Below are 22,987 nucleotides of genomic sequence, written 5' to 3' on the forward strand. Positions count from 1 at the left end.
TTTAAGTGATCAACAATTAATTCTACTTTGAGGTATAATTAACCAACATTATTAAGGAGTGCCCATGCCAGGCACGACATTAAGAATATTTTTCTGTTGACCAGCAGACTTACTATAGTCAAACCATTTCCAATAGTCTGTTGAGGGAGTGGCTTCTGCAGGTCCTTTCCTCCCTTCTGCTTTGCCACACAATTCCAGTTACCTATTTCCTCTGTTTCCTGTCCCCTCTTTCACAAACTGGGCACCTATAATGCACCCCTACTTGATTTACATTTCTCAGCCCTGAGCATCTCTTTGTGGCACCACTTATCACCCCCTGTGCACAGGGCAGAGTTAGTAGCCATTTCTCTTCCACACCAACTACCTTCCTATATATATGATTTCTCAGTAATTAGTTATTTGTTGTGCTGTATTAGCTGTTACGTGCTACATCAAGCTGTAATATCTACCCAAGCTGCGGGTTAATCCAATAAAAAAAAAAGTGAATGACTAAGTCATGTGTTATTATTCCCAAGCTCCATTGGCAATGGCGAGTGCACATTATATAACTGAAGCATATTACACATTCATTGATCACAATTAAAACTAACTACCCTAATCAAATTAAATCTAACCTAACCTGATCTGACCTAATTAAACTAAATATAAGGTAACCTGGCCTTAATGCCTGCTCCCAAAATTAAATAAATGGAAGTAAATATGATATCAATTTCCAAAATATACCTGAGGAACAAAAAGAGAAAGAATGACAAGAATTGAACTATGAAACAAGAATTGTTGGCTTCAAGATGACCTCAACTGACTAAGAATGACAATTAAGATCTACGCAATGTGACAGGTCAGAATTGAGTCTTGAAAATGATTTCTGATGATTAAGGATGACATGATCTACTGAATGACAACAATTGTCTGCTTTGAAAATGACCTCAGCTGAAATAATATTGCATGCATTTAACCTTTTTACATCCCTCTCCAACATCCTATTCCATTCGGTCACAACTGTTACCATAATCCTCTTTTCTCTCTTATACATCACTCAAGTAGCATGTGCTCAATCATATTGTTACCCTCCCTTTCACCCATACATGAATGTCACACCTTGCTTCCCCCCATCAGGCACCTGTGCTCCCACCTGCCTCTCCCTTGTCCATCGCCCTTGCCAGGCCGGCCCCCAGGACTTGCCTCTCCTGAGCACTGTCAAACCTCTTCCTTAGTTCCTCATCTCACTCCTCAGTGCACGTATTATGCATTCCTGAGCCTCTAACTTCCTCTCGTACCCACACATAGCATACGTTGTTCACCTCTAACCCACACCTCTTTGCCGCGCCTGACAACTGCCCCACTTCTAAAATCTTGACCGTCGTTATTTCCAGCACGGTAACCTCCTCTCCGGCCAATACTCACTAGTCTTCCCCATCTTAGCTTGGCTGTACGGACTTGAGGAAATACTGACTCGCGGTAGTTTTCGTCGCTGGCGCCGTTTTTTTGCAATCACCTTCCTTGATCCTGATTGGCTGTCTTTTTTGTTTCACTGATTTCCATTGGTTGCAATCACATCAGCTGGTGAGCTGCCCGCCCTCTACCGCCTCACTCGTGAACCATAGGGCTGACCCTTAGCACGCCGCGGCGACCGCGCTGTGCATCGCTGCGGAGGAGGATCCTAGCGCGGAGCAAACTTGTGACGCGACCCGTGACTTACAACCGTCTCCGGGGATAAGTTACCACCACCTTTGAGCATCCGGCGCCTGAAGACCACCCATCAACCCGGACTCTAGAGGAAGCCGTCCAAGCGAATGAAGAACGAGTTCCGGGGGGCAGCATGAGCCAATGCAAGATGGCGCCACTATAAACACTCGCCTGCGCCAGAACGGGCTGGGCCGACCATCAGGCCCCACCTGGAAGAAGCCTTGGGCCGTTCATCAGGCCCACCGGGAAGATGCCTGCCGGCGCAATAGGTAGCAACGTAAAAAAAAAAAAAAAAAAAAAAAAAAAGGGATGTCATGGATCAACACCACACGCTGTCTCCTCCATGGGTTCTAAGACGACCCCGTTGAACCCCTCACAAGTTATGCCTATTTCCTTCCGATAGTACGTGTAATAAAATGTATGAATGTGACTTGTTTTTGTTTTGCTCTCCTACAAATATTTTAGAATGAATGAATGTTTACGTTATATTAATTAACAAACCAGTAACTGAAAGAAGAAATAAATCTAAATAACTGAAAATGAAACAAAGGTTAAATAATGGCAGAATAATGATATTAAGAAATAAATAAACTAATAAATAGTAAATTAATTATGAAATAAATGAAAATGTTAGTTCCATACCTATTTTATATATTTATGATTCTTCTTGTTTTTCATATTTTCTTGTTTACTATTTATTATTATAGTATTATTTTATTCCGTGTATATATATATATATATATATATATATATATATATATATATATATATATATATATATATATATATATATATATATATATATATATAGATATAGATATAGATATAGATATAGATAGATAGATAGATAAATAGATAGAAATAGTTAGATAGATAGATAATACATAAATAGATAGATAGATAGATAGATAGACAGATCCCCGTGTACACCTCCCACCGAGACCCATTTGCCGTATCGTGATTAATTCGCCGAATATTCGGGGACATGTCCCCAAATAGTCTTGGCCATTCGGCAACATGTCCCTGAAGAGTCGGTGACAAATTTGCCAATAAAATTAAAATTTCAACGGTCAAAATTCGGCGACAATTCGCCGAACACCGCGAATCGGATGCCGAATTGTCAGCGACATTTCGGCAACAATTCGGCGTCCATTTTACATTCGTGCACATTCGGCGAACGGCCACGAATTTTTCATGCAACATGAAACTTTCGTGGCGGCCGTGACCAACTGTCAAAAGTCGCGAGGTGGACGCAGACATGTCCCCGAACGGCCAAGAACAGGCAAGAAAGATGCCGAACTTGCTCGCGACAGAGGATGACTTGCATATTCGCGCACATTCGTGAGCCAAAATTCGGCAGTGTATTTGGGGCTTACGGTCATGTATCAGCTGATTGGGACTTCTCGAAAATATGATTTGCCATTTGATATACAATTAGAAATGTACAATAGTATGGTGGTGACAGCTGCGACTTACGCATGCGAAATATGGGGTTATGACATTATAAGGGAAGTGGAATCTTTACAGATGAGGCATCTTAAATATGTAATGTATGTACATAGGTATACAAGTACAGATATTGTATATGGGGAATCAGGAATGTATCCACTGGAAATATCTATAAAATGCAGGATGATAAATTATTGGTCAAGGTTAATTACGGGAAAAAATACTGAGCTGAGTTATGTTATGTACACATGTTTATTGCACTTATGTATGTCTGGTACTTTTATATTGCCATGGTTGGACTATATAAAACGTATATGTATTGAATGTGGTCTGTCAGGCGTATGGCAGCCACAAACCATCAACAATGTTAAGTTGTTTAGGAAGACCGTTGAGCAGAGGTTGAAATATTTATGGATATCAACTTGGTATAGGAATATAACAACAAAAGGCAAATGTAGTAGTTACAGTATGTATAAAGAAATTTATGGGATTGAGGATTACCTTGTTAAACTAAGTAAAACAAACCGTATCAATATAAGTAAGATTCTCACAGGAAATAACCAATTACCAGTTGTCAGTGGCAGGTACCGTGATATCAGAAGAGAAGAATGGTATTGTGATAAATGTAATGGTGAACAAATAGGGGATGAATGTGCACATGCTAAGCAATTTGGCTCATTTTATTAAATTAGTTCTGAGGCATTTTAGATAAAGAGTTGATGATATAACTGGTTACACAGGGGCTGTGCTCCATTCTTTTATTGTAAAAGTCTGAGCAATAAATGCATTCTATTCTATTCTTCTATTCTTCACACACACACACACACACACACACACACACACACACACACACACACACACACATGCATAACACATCGAGCAGCACAACACGGCACCTCAGGGGAAGTGAATCTTCATGTGCTGGGCAATATCCTGCTTGGTCTTGAAATGTTTCTTACAAACATCACACTTGAACTCTCTCAGGCCAGAGTGTCTGAAGATGTGCTTGTTCAACACAGACATAGAAATGAACCTCTTGCCACACTCTTGGCATTCATGAGGTCTTTCACCACTGTGTCTAAGGGTGTGTGTGTTGAGGGTACTCTTCTGATTGAACTTTTTGCCACACTCATGACATTCATGAGGTCTTTCACCAGTGTGTATAAGGGTGTGTGTGTTGAGGTTACTCTTATCACTGAACTTTTTGCCACACTCACTGCATTCATGAGGACTTTCACCAGTGTGTGTAAGGGTGTGATTCTTGAGGTGACTCTTCTGATGGAACTTTTTGCCACACTCATGGCATTCATGAGGTCTTTCACCAGTGTGTGTAAGGGTGTGTTTCTCGAGGTCACTCTTCCTACTGAACTTTTTGTCACAATCATGGCATTCATGAGGTCTTTCACCAGTGTGTGTAAGGGTGTGTGTGTTGAGGTTACTCCTCTGATTGAACTTTTTGCCACACTCACGGCATTCATGAGGTCTTTCACCAGTGTGTGTAAGGGTGTGTTTCTTGAGGTCACTCTTACTGCTGAACGTTTTGTCACAATCATGGCATTCATGAGGTCTTTCACCAGTGTGTGTAAGGGTGTGTGTGTTGAGGTTACTCTTCTGACTGAACTTTTTGCCACACTCACGGCATTCATGAGGTCTTTCACCAGTGTGTGTAAGGGTGTGTCTGTTGAGGTTACTCTTCTGATTGAACGTTTTCCCACACTTACGGCATTCATGAGGTCTTTCACCAGAGTGTGTGGGTGTACTTGGTGAGGTCACCCTTCCCAGGGAGTCTTTTCCCACACTCTTGGCACTCATGGTTTCCTTCACCAGTGTGTGGAAGGCTGTGTCTAGTGGACCTGCTCTCACTCTCAAGTCTTCTTGCACTCAAACTTTTCCTTTCCTTTATGGCTGGAGATGCCAGCAGCAAGGTGGTGGTGGTGGTGGTGGTGGTGGTGAGGCTCTCCTGGTCACCCCTGATCCTCACACCACAGACAGTCTGTTCCTGCTGGTCCCGGGCACTCAGGCTGGTGCCCTACCTTGCAGCCTCCACTGCAACAGAGATCAGCAGCAGCAAAGACGCAGGGAGCGCTGAGCACAGCACCGCCTCAGACTCTCACGTCTGCACAGCACCGGCGGGGCTGTGGGGACAAAGATCACATCCTCATACAAACATGATTCAAAATAAAAAAAAGCAGCTGCAAATTCCTAAAATGTATAACAAAGCATATCAGTTACAAGTTGTCAACCACAATATTGTGAAAACTACACCAAATAAACTGGGTCAAAATAGACCCAGAGTAATGAATTAACTGCCTTCAACATTTTGGAGGCACCGTGTAGCAGGCAGCTGAAAAGCACCTTGTAAAGACCTTCAGGAAAAGGGAAACTGAAAACCAAGAAGGGGCAGAACCACACCAGAGAACAGACACCATAAAAAGGACATCAAGGAGAGAATACAATTGAAAAGTGCACAGAGCAGTGCTCTTCAAACTGGGCATGCCGGCCACCCTCAGGTGGGCGAGATTAACCAAGGGATGGACGGCTGTCTTGGCGGGACAAGTGGGTGGACGAGACCATGCCAGCGTGTCGGGATACATGGATACATGGATACATGAAATGAACATGAGCCAAACACCTCATACTGACCCCCTGAACACATCCAGTTACTGTTCCTTTCCCTCACAGCAGTGGTTGCCAACACACCCAGTTACTGTTCCTTTCCTTCACAGCAGTGGTTGCCAACACACCCAGTAACTGTTCCTTTCCTTCACAGCAGTGGTTGCCAACACACCCAGTTACTGTTCCTTTACTTCACAGCAGTGGTTGCTAACACACCCAGTTACTGTTCCTTTCCTTCACAGCAGTGGTTGCTAACACACCCAGTTACTGTTCCTTTCCTTCACAGCAGTGGTTGCTAACACACCCAGTTACTGTTCCTTTCCTTCACAGCAGTGGTTGCTAACACACCCAGTTACTGTTCCTTTCCTTCACAGCAGTGGTATCTAACACACCCATTTGTTTTAGATGTTTCCAAAGCCTTCGCTAAAGTCTCGCACAAAAGACTGACATTAAAACTGAAATACTATGGTATTTCAGGACCTATTCTACACTGGATCACTGCATTTCTTACTAACTGGACTCAACGTGTTCCTCTTGATGGATCTTCATGTGACACCGTCCCTGTTTCTTCAGGTGTCCCACAAGGCACCGTTAACGATCTTCCACTCTCAACGCCTAAGTCTTCCACTAGACTATTTGCCAATAATAGTGTGCTGTTTAGCGCAGTGAAGACTAGGGATGTACTGATGTATCAGTATCGGTGGTATTGGCACATTTTAAGAGTATCGGTATGAGTATCGGTGGTATCGGCACATTTTAAGAGTATTGGTATCAGTATCGGTGGTATCGGCACATTTTAAGAGTATCGGTATCAGTATCGGCACATTTTAAGAGTATTGGTTTCAGTATCGGTGGTATCGGCACATTTTAAGAGTATCGGTATCAGTATCGGTGGCATCGGCACATTTTAAGAGTATCGGTATCAGTATCAGTGGTATCGGGACATTTTAAGAGTATCGGTATCAGTATCGGTGGTATTGGCACATTTTAAGAGTATCGGTATCGTTATCAGCTGATTTTCAGCCGATACTACCGATACTTGAATGAGTTTTGTACGTCGGAGGACTTAGGAGGAGAGACTCAATAGCATGGGGCTCACAACCCTGGAGAGAAGAAGAGAAAGAGGAGACCTGATAGCAGTGTGCAGGGTGGTGAGCGGAGTGGAGCATTTGGACAGAGAGGACCTGTGTGTGTGTGCAACGAGAGAGAAACGAGAGAACATGGAAAGAAGTTGAGGGCGACCACGTGTAGGCAAGATGTGAAAAACTTTAGCTTCCCAAACAGAAGCATTGAGCTATGGAATAGGCTGGAGGAGGAAGTGGTTTGTGCATGTCTTGGGTTATGTCTTGGCCTATTGCACTGGTAGGTTTCTTCCCATTGGATCCTGAGTTCCTGATGGTCGGTCCAAGGCTTCTTCCCAGTGGGGCCTGATGGTCGGCCCAGCCCATTCTGGTGCAGGCGAGTGTTTATAGTGGCGCCATCTTGCATTGGCTCATGATGCCCTACTGGAGCTCATCTTTAACCCTCTGAGTACCGATGACGATACGGTATCGTCACCACTGGATGTTACCGCCAGTACGGGTGACGATACCACATCGTCACTGAGTTACCTTACACTCGGTCTTATTTCAAAAAGTTTTGGTTCCCGAAGACCAGCCGGGTATCACGTGATAGCTAGAGAGTTGGGCTAGCTTCCCAGGTTCTCATGATCCTATGGGATACGCCACATAGTGAAAACAAAGGAAAAGTTCAGGACAGCTTACCACCCTCTGCCAAAAACAAAATGTTGCTTCCCATACGGTTGACGATACCGTATCGTCATTTTATAATTTTCAAAACCGGTCTTATTTCTCGAAATATAATTGTTCCATGATGCACTGAGTGTAAAAAGTGTGGAACTACAAAACCGCGCTGAAACGGAGTGGGCAGAGTCCGCATGAACTCGCTCTCGGCTGAGCGGGCTGGACAGGTGGGGCGGGGCTGCGGGTGAGATGAAGGTACACTTCTAAGCAACGGAAAGGGAATGACAACATTTTTATGGTTTTGGGATAGATTCGAGTGTTTTGAAAGAAAAAAAATTTTTTGCACATAGTGCGGTATGGGGTGTACTAGTTTTCTCGCCATAGCGCGGTACTCAGAGGGTTAATCCTAGAATCTAGGGTCTGGGTTGATAGGTGGTCTTCTGGACAGAATGTGGGTAGTTTTAAGGCACTCGGTGGTGGCTGAAAAGTCCCAGCTTGGTGGCACCGGTCGGGGATTGAATTCGCGTCCCTCCAGAACGTGGGGCCGTCGCTATCCGTTCAGCCTCCGCCTTTCTAGTATTACGGTTATCGTCATACGTACATGTCAACGATTGGTTTTCATGTTTTTTAAGTTTTCTAAAATACAGATAATGAAAATTTGAAATCATATATGTGTTTTATTTGAAATATCAATATAGTATTGTTTTCGCCTATCAGACTTATTGCTAGCTAGTATCAGAAATGTGGATTTATATCGGGTATCGCCTATACATTTTGTGTCTCCAGTTAACGAATATCGGTTATCACTGATAAGGTTTTCTATTATCAGTTATCGGGAATCTGGATCTGGGTCTGGATTAATGATGCGCAGGGCACCCGTACAGGTGCATAACACGCACATTTGTTGGCTGTTGGGGGGACGGGGGAGTCGAGTGTGCAGGGGAGGGGGTAATTGTGCAGATTCAATACGCGCCTCTGAAATACGATATTACGCCTCTGTATTATACTTAAGGGACGAAATACATGTCCCTTAACCATAATATGAAGGCGGAAAAACTTAAAAGTAAAGAAAAGTGGTAAAGGTAGGGAAAAGGCATATTATACATACGTGCGCTGTGTTGGTGTCGGCGGCGGCGGGGAGGTGAGTAGTGTTGCCAACGATCCGGTTAGGGGTAGTACGCTAGGTTAGCGATGGTACGTTTAGTTAGCCATTAGCCCACGCATGTTAGACCAGGTCCACCACGCGTGGTTATTTTTTTTTAGAACACGCACCTTTACCGAAAGGGTTTTATGAAGGTTTGAGCCGGGTATAGTATTAGGTAAAGGTGCGTGTTCTAAAAAAATAAAATAACCACGCGTGGTGGACCTGGTTTCACATGCGTGGGCTATTCGATAGCTAAACGTACCATCGCTAACCGGATCGTTGGCAACACTGCCACCGCTGCCGCATGTATAATATGCCTTTTCACTACCTTTACCACTTTTTCTTTACTTTTAAGTTTTTCAGCCTTCATATTATGGTTAAGGGACATGTATTTCGTCCCTTAAGTATAATATGGAGGCGTAATATCGTATTTTGGAGGCGTGAAGTGAATCTCCACTATTACCAGGGAGGGAAGTGAATCAAGTGTAATTGTTAGTGTTGGTGTGTTGTGGTGACAAGTGAGTGTGTATTTGTTTTTTGAATGAGTCTATTGTACCGCAGTCTAAAATCTGTTGAGGGAGGCTGTTCCAGTCACGTAAGGTGCGTGGAAAGTATGAGTGCTTGTATACGTCAGCGTTATATGTTTGGTATTTATGGATGTGTGTGTTTCGTGTACGTCGACTGTTTGCGTTGCGTAAGTATGTATGTGGATCAATGTCAATGTGAGTGTTTGTGATCTTGTACATAAGTGTAAGTCTGTGTGCTTGTCTGCGTATGTGAAGAGGGTCCATGTTTACCTGTTGTTTGATCCGTGTTGTGATTCCAGGCGTTGGAGTGTAACTGTTTGTAATGAACCTTGCCTTGGTGTTGATTTGTTCTAACCTGTCAATGTTTCTGTGTGTAAGGATCCCACACCGGGGAGCAGTATTCCAGTGTTGGTCTCACAAGTGTGTCATAAGCGATGTGTTTAATGTCAGGAATAAGGTTTTCTGTTATCGTGCCCAGGTATGGTAAACACACACACACACACACACACACACACACACACACACACACACACACACACACACACACACACACACACACTCACCTCGCCCCGGGCACGGAGTCTTGGGGTCACCACTGGACGGAGGCTGCTGTGTGGAGTGCTGACTGTGACGGCGGCACCAGCACCAGCAGGGGTCACCAGCAGCAGCAGCAGCAGCAGGAGTCAGCAGCAGCAGAAGAAACAGGAGTCAGCAGCAGCGAGTTTGCTCTTGCTCTTGCTGTACAGTGACCCGTTGGAGAGTCAGACTTCATATCGGCACAACCTGGAAAAATAAAACAAAACAAGCGGTATCCATTACTAATCATCCTATTCCCTATTTCCTGCATACCACAGAAAACTCTTCATGATTTCTATAATTCTCTCATTTGCTTCAGCACTGTCCCAGCAGCAGCAGCATCCATTCCCTCTCTGTTCCTGCAATCCTCCCATTCACCTCCCAGCCCATCAGTGCCACCCTCATCATCTCCGTCCCTTCTCTCCAGTACCTCCCACACACCAGCATCCATTCCCTCTCTGTTCCTGCAATCCTCCCATTCACCTCCCAGCCCATCAGTGCCACCCTCATCATCTCCGTCCCTTCTCTCCGGTACCTCCCACACACCAGCATCCATTCCCTCTCTGTTCCTGCAATCCTCCCATTCACCTCCCAGCCCATCAGTGTCACCCTCATCATCTCCGTCCTTTCTCTCCGGTACCTCCCACACACCAGCATCCATTCCTCTCTGTTCCTGCAATCCTCCCATTCACCTCCCACCCCATCAGTGCCACCCTCATCATCTCCGTCCTTTCTCTCCGGTACCTCCCACACACCAGCATCCATTCCCTCTCTGTTCTTGCAATCCTTCCATTCACCTCCCAGCCCATCAGTGCCACCCTCATCTCCGTCCTTTCTCTCCGGTACCTCCCACACACCAGCATCCATTCCCTCTCTGTTCTTGCAATCCTTCCATTCACCTCCCAGCCCATCAGTGCCACCCTCATCTCCGTCCTGTCTCTCCGGTACCTCCAAAACACACCAGCATCCATTCCTCTCTGTTCCTGCAATCCTCCCATTCACCTCCAGCCCATCCTCATCATTGCCACCCTCATCATCTCCGTCCTTTCTCCGGTACCTCCCACACACCAGCATCCATTCCCTCTCTGTTCTTGCAATCCTTCCATTCACCTCCCAGCCCATCAGTGCCACCCTCATCATCTCCGTCCTTTCTCTCCGGTACCTCCCACACACCGCATCACATGCGCCACAGTTTCATCCACACCCCTGTCACACATCTGACACACTTTGCTGCGGGACTCAGACCACCTGTAATTTCTTGCATTCACATTCATACACTGCGCTCGAGCTTGGCAGAGAAGATCACCACCCAGGCTTCCATCATGCAGCTGACACACTGCGGGGCTTCCTTCTCCCTGTACCACTCCAAAGTAGTCTTTCGCTCCATCGCATGCTTCCACCTCCTCAGACCGTCACCTTTCACTGCACTGTCTATCTCTCTCTTCCACTTTCTCACATCCCATTCTAGACCCTCACTGTTCCTGTCAGTCACCTTCCATTCAAAGAAACGCCTCCCTTCCTCTCTGCTCACCCACCTGACTCGCATACCACTGTCACCAACCATTCGCATGCAGTTCTTAATCCATTTGCTCTCATGCACACGAGCTCATGTCTTCACACTTCATGTCTTGGTCTCGGTCATGGCCTTGTCCTGGTGACCTCAGGCGCCCCATCGCGGGTCCTCCTCCTCATATTCTCATCAGCTGTCATCACACACACTGCTCGGCAATGGCGTTATACCATTCATATCCTTCCTCACTGTCATACACCATCGCTCTATACTTTCCAGCTTGAATCACTTGTTTTCAAGCCTTTTCCCTGGACTTATTCATGCAAGCATTTGTGCCTTTTTTTCCGGCACCGCGTGAGGAACACTTGGGCTGTCCTGGCAAGGCTTTCTGCTTCCTTTTTGTCTCCCCAACACTGTTGTCCTCCTCTGGCCTCCTGTCCCCTGCCTGTTACTGTCACACTGAGGCTGTTACTCCCTCCCTGCCTCCACACAGCCCCAACACTGTGCACACTGCCTCGTTGTCCTCCTGTCCCACTCCTCCCTGCCTGTTACTGTCACACTGAGGCTGTTACTCCCTCCCTGCCTCCACACAGCCCCGTTGTCCTCCTGTCCCACTCCTCCCTGCCTGTTACTGTCACACTGAGGCTGTTACTCCCTCCCTGCATCCACACAGCCCCGTTGTCCTCCTGTCCCACTCCTCCCTGCCTGTTACTGTCACACTGAGGCTGTTACTCCCTCCCTGCCTCCACACAGCCCCAACACTGTGCACACTGCCCCGTTGTCCTCCTGTCCCACCTCCCTGCCTGTTACTGTCACACTGGGGCTGTTACTCCCTGCCTCCACACAGCCCCGTTGTCCTCCTGTCCCACTCCTCCCTGCCAGTTACTGTCACACTGAGGCTGTTACTCCCTCCCTGCCTCCACACAGCCCCAACACTGTGCACACTGCCCCGTTGTCCTCCTGCCCCACTCCTCCCTGCCTGTTACTGTCACACTGGCGCTGTTACTCCCTCTCTGCCTCTCACAGCTGCTGCATTCTACAGTTAGATGTTCCACCGTTTCTCTCTCTCTCGTGTCCTGCAGCCACAGCTCTGTTTCCCGCGTCCCTGTTCCTGCCATTCGCCTCCAGGGTTCCCGTTCTTGCTTTAAACAACAGCTTGGTGCTCCCCCAGTCTCCTACATGCCAGTCCACACGTTGTTGTGAAGGACATCTTATTTTCTTGTCTCCACGCAGAGGATAAAGTAAAGATAAAGTTTGGGGCACACTCTATAGCTGCGCGTGGCCCCGGTGCTCATATGCGTCTCCTTGCCCCTTAAGCGTGGGGGAGGAGCCAGCACCCCGGGGCACAGGGCAGGGGGGACGCCCGGGTTGCCACCTCGGAGGAATTATATACATGGAGTGGCCCTCAGTGGGTCGCTCTTCACTGTGAGGTGAAGCAAGGGGGAAAGGGGGCGGAGCTTAGCTGGTGGGCGGAACCAGCAATTCCACCCAAAACACTGGATGCCATATTTCTTCCACATATCATATGTTTTTTAGTTATTCAGCTGCTGCAGTATATACACTAAGGATATATGTACAGGTTTTAATACAAAAACACTAGAATTTCCTTGTCTTTATTCCGTAGAAGAAATGTTCCACACTCACCTTATTTGATCCCTCACACTTTCTCTGTATAAAGTTCATTATATAATGACCATGGCCTTATTTATCAAAGGCATGTACAGCCTTCTATGTAGAGCGTCGCAGATTTGATCAAAACTCACTACGAGTAAATAGAAGGAAGTATTGGGGCAGGAAAGAGAAAAACTTACCCATACGCAAATAACATGTATTTTTGACTCGATCGACGTCAACTAACCGTGTTACACAATCATGCAAGTCATTGTTAGATTTATATTATCCAGTAAATGGAGACAATACAACATACAGGTCAGGCACCAGATACTGAGATGGGTTGGTTACATGTTTTTAGGGAGAGAAATGGTTGTGGAATGGTGGATATGTCTTGATCACCAGAGATGAAAAAAAAGACTTACAAGAGTGGAATAAGTAACAAAAGATAACTCCTGTAAGAGAGAGAGAGAGAGGATGTGATAGAATGAGAGAATAAGAATGTGTGTGTGTGTGTGTGTGAGTGTGAGAGAGAGAGAGAGAGAATGAGAGAGGTAATGAGAATGATAATGAGAGAGAATGAGAAAGAGAATGAGATTATAGGAATTAGAGAATGAGAGAGGGAATGGAAATGGCAGAATGGGAGAGAGGGAATAAGAATGAGATTGAGAGGAAAATGAAAATGAGGGAGAATGAAATGAGGGAGAATGATAATGAGAATGAGAAACAGAGAGACTGAGAGAGAATGAGAATGAGATTGAGAGAATGTGAGAAAAAGAATGTCAGAGAGAATGAGAGAATGTTGGAGAGAGAAAGAATGAGAGAGAGAGAGAGAGAGAGAGAGAGAGAGAGAGAGAGAGAGAGAGAGAGAGAGAGAGAGAGAGAGAGAGAGAGAGAGAGAGAGAGAGAGAGAGAGAGAGAGAGAGAGAGAGAGAGAGAGAGAATCAAATGAAAGAAAGAATGAGATGGCAAGCTTCAAAGAGAAAGTAAAAAGATGAAGATGGAGAGATTAATAAACAAATTAGAGAAATAACACATGAAACAAAACAGTGTGAGATAAAGATAGGAAAAGAGTAACTGAAGAAAAGAAGGGAACCATGAAAAAAATGAGAGAAACACAGACAAATACTCTCTCTCTCTCTCTTCGGTATATTGTAAGCAACGAGTTTCATCATTACGCGTCCGCGGTGCAGTGGTTAGCGTGGTCTGGGTTTGAACCCGGCCCGGCAGTCGGCGTGCAGTTTACCCAGCTATTCATCCTTCCTTTCGGGCTGGTCGATAAATGGGTACCTGGGGACACCTGGGAAAGGCACGCTGGGGTAACCCTGGTGACACACTGGCCCTGCGTCCCGGGGTGATGGGGATGGCTGAGTGTTGTCGAAGGACAGGGGAAATATGTCTGGAGAAATTGAGTTTTTGAGGCACTGAAGGTCACCAAGTTCCCTGTGCCCCATTAAGAAATGACGGCAAGGCCAGAGGCCAGGTGTTCCGCAGCGTCCAGCCCTGAGCTGTGTAATTCTCCCTATGCGTCTGTTTAAGGTAAACCTGCCATGGGCGGCAGGCTTACCTTAGGCAGATGCATCGAGGAAAACAGCTGTTTGGTCAGGCCTGTCAGCAGAACCAGGATGGGCTACCAAACGCTGCCCCCCACCACATATATTACTTTGGTTGAGTTTATGAAAAGGTCCATGTTTTTAGTCCACAATATATTTATCTGTAAAGCACAACAAGAACGGTGTGTACAAGCAGCGGACAAGACGAGTGACAAACGTGTGGATGTCGCTGCCAGCCTGTAACTGACCACTGATGGCAGAGAGAAGTGCAAGCTATACAGAATTGTACTGTCACGTGATTCTTGAGTCATATGGAAAGTTCCGTGTATAACACATACAGCAGCACAATACAACACTTCAGGGGAAGTGGATCTGCATGTGCCGGGCAATATCCGACTTGGTCTTGAAATGTTTGCTACAAACATCACAGTTTAACTCTCTCAGGCCAGAGTGTCTGAAGATGTGGCTGTTCAAAACAGATTTAGAAAAAAACCTTTTGCCACACTCATGGCACTCATGAGGTCTTTCACCAGTGTGTGTATAGGTGTGTGTGTTAAGGTGACTCTTATCAGTGAACCTTTTGCCACACTCATGGCATTCATGAGGTTTTCCACCAGTGTGCGTAAGGATGTGTATGTTGAGGTGACTTTTCTGACTAAACTTACTGCCACACTCACGGCATTCATGAGGTCTTTCACCAGTGTGTGTACGGGTGTGTTTGTTGAGGTGACACTTCCTAATGAACTTTTTGCCACACTCATGGCATTCATGAGGTCTTTCACCAGTGTGTATAAGGGTGTGTGTGTTGAGGTTACTCCTCTGATTGAACTTTTTGCCACACTCATGGCATTCATGAGGTCTTTCACCAGTGTGTGTAAGGGTGTGTTTCTTAAGGTCACTCTTACTGCTGAATGTTTTGTCACACTCACGGCATTCATGAGGACTTTCACCAGTGTGTGTAAGGGTGTGTTTCTTGAGGTCACTCTTCCTACTGAACTTTTTCCCAGAATCATGGCATTCATGAGGACTTTCACCAGTGTGTGTAAGGGTGTGTTTCTTGAGGTAACTCTTCCTACTGAACTTTTTCCCACAATCATGGCATTCATGAGGTCTTTCACCAATGTGTGTAAGGGTGTGTCTGATGAGGTTACTCTTCTGATTGAACGTTTTCTCACACTTACAGCATTCATGAGGTCTTTCACCAGTGTGTATCAGGGTGTGTGTGTTGAGGTACCTCTTTCTACTGAACTTTTTACCACACTCACAGCATTCATGAGGTCTTCCTCCAGAGTGTGTGGGTGTACTTGGTGAGGTCACCCTTACCAGGGAGTCTTTTCCCACACTCTTGGCACTCATGGTTTCCTTCACCAGTGTGTGCAAGGCTGTGTCTAGTGGACCTGCTCTCACTCTCAAGTCTTCTTGCACTCAAACTTTTCCTTTCCTTTATGGCTGGAGATGCCAGCAGCAAGGTGGTGGTGGTGGTGGTGAGGAGGCTCTCGTGATCACCCCTAATCCTCACACCACAGACAGTCTGTTCCTGCTGGTGCCCTGCCTTGCAGCCTCCACTGCAACAGAGATCAGCGGCAGCAAAGACGCAGGGAGCGCTGAGCACAGCACCGCCTCAGACCCTCACTTCTGCTCAGCACCGGCGGGGCTGTGGGGACAAAGATCACATCCTCATACAAACATGATTCAAAATAAAAAAGCAGCTGCAAATTACTAAAATGTATAACAAAGCATATCAGTTACTAGTTGTCAACCACAATATTGTGAAAACTACACCAAATAAACTGGGTCAAAACAGACCCAGAGTAATGAATTAACTGCCTTCAACATTTTGGAGGCACCGTGTAGCAGGCAGCTGAAAAGCACCTTGTAAAGACCTTCAGGAAAAGGGAAACTGAAAACCAAGAAGGGGCAGAACCACAACAGAGAACAGAAACCATAAAAAGGACATCAGGGAGAGAATACAATTGAAAAGTGCACAGAGCAGTGCTCTTCAAACTGGGCGTGCCGGCCACCCTCAGGTGGGTGAGATTAACCAAGGGATGGACGGCCGTCTTGGCGGGACAAGTGGGTGGACGAGACCATGCCAGTGTGTCGGGATACATGGATACATGAAATGCATGAAATGAACATGAGCCAAACACCTCATACTGACCCCCTGAACACGTCCAGTTACTGTTCCTTTCCTTCACAGCAGTGGTTGCCAACACACCCAGTTACTGTTCCTTTCCTTTACAGCAGTGGTTGCTAACACACCCAGTCACTGTTCCTTTCCTTTACAGCAGTGGTTGCCAACACACCCAGTCACTGTTCCTTTCCTTCACAGCAGTGGTTGCCAACACACCCAGTTACTGTTCCTTTCCTTCACAGCAGTGGTTGCCAACACACCCAGTCACTGTTCCTTTCCTTCACAGCAGTGGTTGCCAACACACCCAGTTACTGTTCCTTTCCTTCACAGCAGTGGTTGCTAACACACCCAGTCACTGTTCCTTTCCTTCACAGCAGTGGTTGCCAACACACCCGGTTACTGTTCCTTTCCTTCACAGCAGTGGTTGCTAACACACCCAGTTACTGTTCCTTTCCTTCACAGCAGTGGTTGCCAACACACCCAGTTACTGTTCCTTTCCTCACAGCAGTGGTATCTAACACACCCATTTGTTTTAGATGTTGCCAAAGCCTTCGACAAAGTCCCGCACAAAAGACTGACATTAAAACTGAAATACTATGGTATTTCAGGACCTATTCTACACTGGATCACTGCATTTCTTACTAACTGGACTCAACGTGTTCCTCTTGACGGATCTTCATGTGACACCGTCCCTGTTTCTTCAGGTGTCCCACAAGGCACCGTTAACGATCTTCCACTCTCAACGCCTAAGTCTTCCACTAGACTATTCGCCAATAATAGTGTGCTGTTTAGCGCAGTGAAGACTAGGGGTGTACCGATGTATCAGTATGAGTATCGGTGGTATTGCCACATTTTAAGAGTATCGGTATGAGTATCGGTGGTATCGGCACATTTTAAGAGTATTGGTATCAGTATCGGTGGTATCGGTACATTTTAAGAGTATCGGTATCAGTATCGGCACATTTTAAGAGTATCGGTGGTATCGGCACATTTTAAGAGTATCGGTATCGTTATCGGCTGATTTTCAGCCGATACTACCAATACTTGAATGAGTTTTGTATGTCGGAGGACTTAGGAGGAGAGACTCAATAGCATGGGGCTCATAACCCTGGAGAGAAGAAGAGAAAGAGGAGACCTGATAGCAGTGTGCAGGGTGGTGAGCAGAGTGGAGCATTTGGACAGAGAGGAACTGTTTGTGTGTTAAACGAGTGAGTAACGAGATTACATGTAAAGAAGTTGAGGGAGACCACGTTTAGTCAAGATGTGAAAATCTTTAGCTTCGCATACATAAGCTTTGATCTATGGAATAGGCTGGAGGAGGAGGTGGTTTGTGCAAGGAATATATACATATATATATATATATATATATATATATATATATATATATATATATATATATATATATATATATATATATATATATATATATATATATATATATATATATATATATATATATATATATATATATATATATATATATATATATATATATATATATATATATATATATATATATATATATATATATATATATATATATATATATATATATATATATATATATATATATATATATATATATATATATATATATATATATATATATATATATATATATATATATATATATATATATATATATATATATATATATGGTGGTGTAATAAAACTTCTCCTAATAATAATAAAAAGTTATGACAGCCAAAAGTATTGCACATTTTCTCGTGGCATGATGTCGATGGAAGCATCCCACACTCTCTCTCTCTCTCTCTCTCTCTCTACCTACTTGCCCCTCCCTCCTCTGTCAATGTCACTACCATGGCAGTCATCAAAGTCTGTGTCACTTCAATTCGCCCACACTCTACTTCCGCCCGGAGCTTGACGCGTCACAAGACATGATAGATGTATTCCGAACCAAAGTGGAAAATGATCTGTGGCCTTCGGTAGGCTGCGCGCTGGAGACGAATGAGAAAGTGTACAGATGCCAGATGCCTCCACCATTCTTCTGAGTCAAGAACTTTGAAACATAGGGAGCGTAAAGTGAGATGATTATATATATGATCCTTGTACGGGTGGGGCGTGTGGTAGTGCACTTATATATACGATCGGCGAAATCTAAGGGTTAAAACACTACGTTTTTTCTTGATGTTAGACTAAAAAATCACTATATTAAAGAGAAAATCATTTAACTTTGCCCCAAAAATGATTATTCACTGCCTGAATATTTTGATCCTGTTGTAAAAAGTGCAAACAGAGACCAGCGGCTTGTGTTATCACATGGCGGCGTGCCGCGTGGCATGCACAGTTCACGAGACCAATGTTTGTAGTGTTTGTAGTCCCAGTGGATCCTGAGTTCCTGATGGTCGGTCCAAGGCTTCTTCCTGGTGGGGCCTGATGGTCGGCCCAGCCCGTTCTGGTGCAGGCGAGTGTTTATATTGGCGCCATCTTGCATTGGCTCATGATGCCCTCCTGGAGCTCATCTTTAATCCTAGAATCTAGGGTTTGGGTTGATAGGTGGTCTTCTGCACAGCATGTGGGTAGTTTTAAGCCACTCGGCGGCGGCTGAAAAATCCCAGCTTGGTGGCACCGGTCGGGGATTGAACTCGCGTCCTCCAGAACGTGGGGCCGTCTCGCTATCCGTTCAGCCTCCGCCTTTCTAGTATTACGGTTACCGTCCATATGTACGTGTCAACGTGTGGTTTTCATGTTTTGTAAGTTTTCTAAAATACAGATAATGAAAATTTGAAATCATATATGTGTTTTATTTGAAATATCAATATAGTATTGTTTTCGCCTATCGGACTTATCGCTAGCTAGTATCGGAATTGTGGATTTATATCGGGTATCGGTTATCACCTATATTTGTGTCTCCAGTTAACGAATATCGGTTATCACTGATAAGGTTTTCTATTATCAGTTATCGGGAATCTGGATCTGGATTAATGATGCGCAGGGCACCCACAGGTGCATAACATGCATATTTGTTGGCTGCTGGGGGGGGTAGTCGAGTGTTCAGGGAGGGGTAATTGTGAAGATTCAATACGCCTCTGAAATACGATATTACGCCTCCAGATTAGGCTTAAGGGACGAAATACATGTCCCTTAACCACAATATGAAGGCGGAAAAACTTAAAAGTAAAGAAAAGTGGTAAAGGTAGGGAAAAGGCATATTATACATACGTGCGCTGTGTTGGTGTCGTCGGGGGCGGGGAGGTGAGTAGTGTTGCCAACGATCCGGTTAGGGATGGTACGCTAGGTTAGCGATGGTACGTTTAGTTAGCCATTAGCCCACCCATGTTAGACCAGGTCCACCACGCGTGGTTATTTTTTTTTTAGAACACGCACCATTACCGAAAGGGTTTTGTGAAGGTTTGAGTCGGGTATAGTATTAGGTAAAGGTGCGTGTTCTAAAAAAAATAAAATAACCTCGCGTGGTGGACCTGGTTTCACATGCGTGGGTAATCGATAGCTAAACGTACCATCGCTAACCGGATCGTTGGCAACACTGCCACCACTGCCGTATGTATAATATGCCTTTTCACTACCTTTACTTATAAGTTTTTCCGCCTTCATATTATGGTTAAGGGACATGTATTTCGTCCCTTAAGTATAATATGGAGGCGTAATATCATATTTTGGAGGCGTGAAGTGAATCTCCACTATTACCAGGGAGGGAAGTGAATCAAGTGTAATTGTTAGTGTTGGTGTGTTGTGGTGACAAGTGAGTGTGTATTTGTTTTTTGAATGAGTCTATTGTACCGCAGTCTAAAATCTGTTGAGGGAGGCTGTTCCAGTCACGTATGGTGCGTGGAAAGTATGAGTGCTTGTATGCGTCAGTGTTAGTGTGATATGTTTGGTATTTATGGATGTGTGTGTTTCGAGTACGTCGACTGTTTGTGTTGCGTAAGTATGTATGTGGATCAATGTCAATGTGAGTGTTTGTGATCTTGTACATAAGTGTAAGTCTGTGTGCTTGTCTGCGTATGTGAAGAGGGTCCATGTTTACCTGTTGTTTGATCCGTGTTGTGATTCCAGGCGTTGGAGTGTAACTGTTTGTAATGAACCTTGCCGCCTTGGTGTTGATTTGGGTTAAGATTCGTTTTAGGTCCGTGCCAGTATCTCATTACCTACCTTATGAAACATCAGTATCTTTTCATATATCTTTTCTTCAAACCTTCAACAGTCATGGAAACGCTTTGAAAATCCAATTCAAGGACTTTTTTTTTACTCTTGAAAATATGGGATAATGTTTATGAAAAGCGTCGCCTCCTCTGGCGGCCGCGGCGACACTGCAGCGTGTGTTGCAGAAATACCTCCTCGGTGAAATAAGTCACATATCCATGAGGGGGGGGTCCTGGTTAGAAGGGGGGCCGTTAGTAGGTCGTAAAGTTCGGTTGGAGTAGTTTAAATATGCTCCCCAACCCTAAGCCCTCTGCGAGCTATTTTGCTGCTGCGGCGGCTGCAGTGTCGCCGCGGCCAGCAGAGGAGGCGACGCGCTTTCGTAAACATTATCCCATATTTTCAAGAGTAAAAAAAAAGTCCTTGAATTGGATTTTCAAAGCGTTTCCATGACTGTTGAAGGTTTGTAGAAAAGATATATGAAGAGATACTGATGTTTCATAAAGTAGATTATGAGATACTGGCACGGACCTAATACGAATCTTTACCTTGATTTGTTCTAACCTGTCAATGTTTCTGTGTGTGTAAGGATCCCACACCGGGGAGCAGTATTCCAGTGTTGGTCTCACAAGTGTGTCATAAGCGATGTGTTTAATGTCAGGAATAAGGTTTTCTGTTATCGTGCCCAGGTATGGTAAACACACACACACACACACACACACACACACACACACACACACACACACTCACCTCGCCCCGGGCACGGAGTCTTGGGGTCACCACTGGACGGAGGCTGCTGTGTGGAGTGCTGACTCTGACGGCGGCACCAGCACCAGCACCACCAGCAGCAGCAGCACCAGCAGCAGCAGGAGTCAGCACCGGCAGTAAAGAGTCAGCAGGGGCAGCAGAAGAAACAGGAGTCAGCAGCAGCGTGTTTGCTCTTGCTCTTGCTGTACAGTGACCCGTTGGAGAGTCAGCCTTCATATCGGCACAACCTGATTGATTGATTGATTGATAGTTTATTGTTGCAGGTAAACAACAAGGGAGAAGGGAGAAACATGCCATCCCAACCCCCAGGCAGGGCAGTGTGTGATTATACAACTATTAGTACATGTGTAGGGAGCACCATGAAACGAAAGATACAATGGTAGGAAGGAAAGCACAAGGGAGGGGGCAGTACCTCCCCCTGGACAATAAGACAATAAAATGTGGGGACGGAGAACATTGCCCAAGCACTAGATGGGAATGAATATAGAGATAGAGTAAATACTAGTCCTTAAAGTAGAATACTGCCTTGTATAGCACGGCAGGCTGCCAACTGAGGCTGTTAACCCTAATGTAGCTTTCTAGTAGTCGGTCGGGAGTTTTGCCTTTGTAACGGCTTTTCTCTGGGTCTGTGGTCTTTCTCGGTCTGGGTCTTTTGAGTTTCTAGATTTCTTTACGTCTCCTCTTCCTTTCGTTTCTTTTCTCTTTTTTTGCCAAAATTTATATAGTACTGCCTTCACTGTCTCCATTTTCAAAAAGAGCTCTTCCGATGGTCCTCCTCGTCCTGGTGGTATGGACGCTGGGATGCTGCCTCTCTCCTCGTCGTGGGCCGGGCAGTGCAGGATGATCAAGTGCCTCAGGTCCTCCAGCTCGTCTCCACACATGGTGCACGCCGTACTCTCGTTGTTAAATCTTTTCCTATCTCTCAGCCTCATGTTATTTGTTCTGCAGTGACGAGGATGGCTGATGCTTCACTGTTGTCGTACACTGATCCTCTTGTCCTCCCATCTCTTCTCTCCAGCAGGTTCTATATATTTTCAGGGTTGCTTTTTCTTGAATTTCTTGTGTCCACATTTTTGTGTCCCATGCTCTAACTTCTTTTCTTACTTCGTCGCTTGTTATTGTGCCTCCTCTTATTCCCGCCCTTTTTTCTGTCTTTTATTAGTAGTAGGAATCGGTCTACTGTCTGGGCCTATTATTTTCCTTTTTCTCTTATTGTCCAAAACTTGTGCACTGTTGCTTTTGTTTCTTCGGTGTGTTCATTTTCAAATAATTATCCAAATGTGTCCTCCTCTTCTTCCTCGTAAGGCCGCTGCAGCCTCGCACACTTTTTCCTTTCCTCTGCACAGGCCGGGCACCAGAGCAGGAAGTGTCGCAGGTCTTCGTTTTCAGCTTCACACATGTCGCACTTGGTTTCCTCTTGCCGGTGTGTTTCTGTCTTTTAGTTGCATGTTGTTTGTCCTGCATCTGAATGGAGTGAGAGGTGAGTCGCCGCGTGGGTCGGAGGTGCTGCGCCTTGCTTGCGAAAGCGCTGAGTCGACATGGCTGGCCG

The 22,987-nt window shown here is 45.2% G+C and overlaps 1 protein-coding gene across 1 annotated transcript; it reads right to left on the reverse strand.

Annotated features, from left to right (window-relative positions):
• Positions 1–3,368: 3,368 nt before the first annotated feature.
• Positions 3,369–22,009, reverse strand: LOC126992680 (zinc finger protein 239-like). The gene is made up of 2 exons (XM_050851486.1): positions 21,421–22,009; positions 3,369–5,270 (listed from the first exon to the last, which is right to left on the reverse strand). Exon 2 carries the CDS (start codon positions 4,945–4,947, stop codon positions 4,033–4,035), a length of 915 nt encoding a protein of 304 aa, XP_050707443.1. The 5' UTR covers positions 4,948–5,270; positions 21,421–22,009; the 3' UTR covers positions 3,369–4,032.
• Between the last annotated feature and the right edge of the window lie 978 nt (positions 22,010–22,987).

The sequence above is a fragment of the Eriocheir sinensis genome, unplaced genomic scaffold, assembly GCF_024679095.1.
Source record: "Eriocheir sinensis breed Jianghai 21 unplaced genomic scaffold, ASM2467909v1 Scaffold5, whole genome shotgun sequence".
NCBI classification, from domain to species: Eukaryota; Metazoa; Arthropoda; class Malacostraca; order Decapoda; family Varunidae; genus Eriocheir; species Eriocheir sinensis.

Excerpts from the sequence above, each read along its gene's own strand:
- LOC126992680 (XM_050851486.1), bottom strand. The coding sequence starts at position 4,947 with ATGAGTGCCAAGAGTGTGGGAAAAGACTCCCTGGGAAGGGTGACCTCA.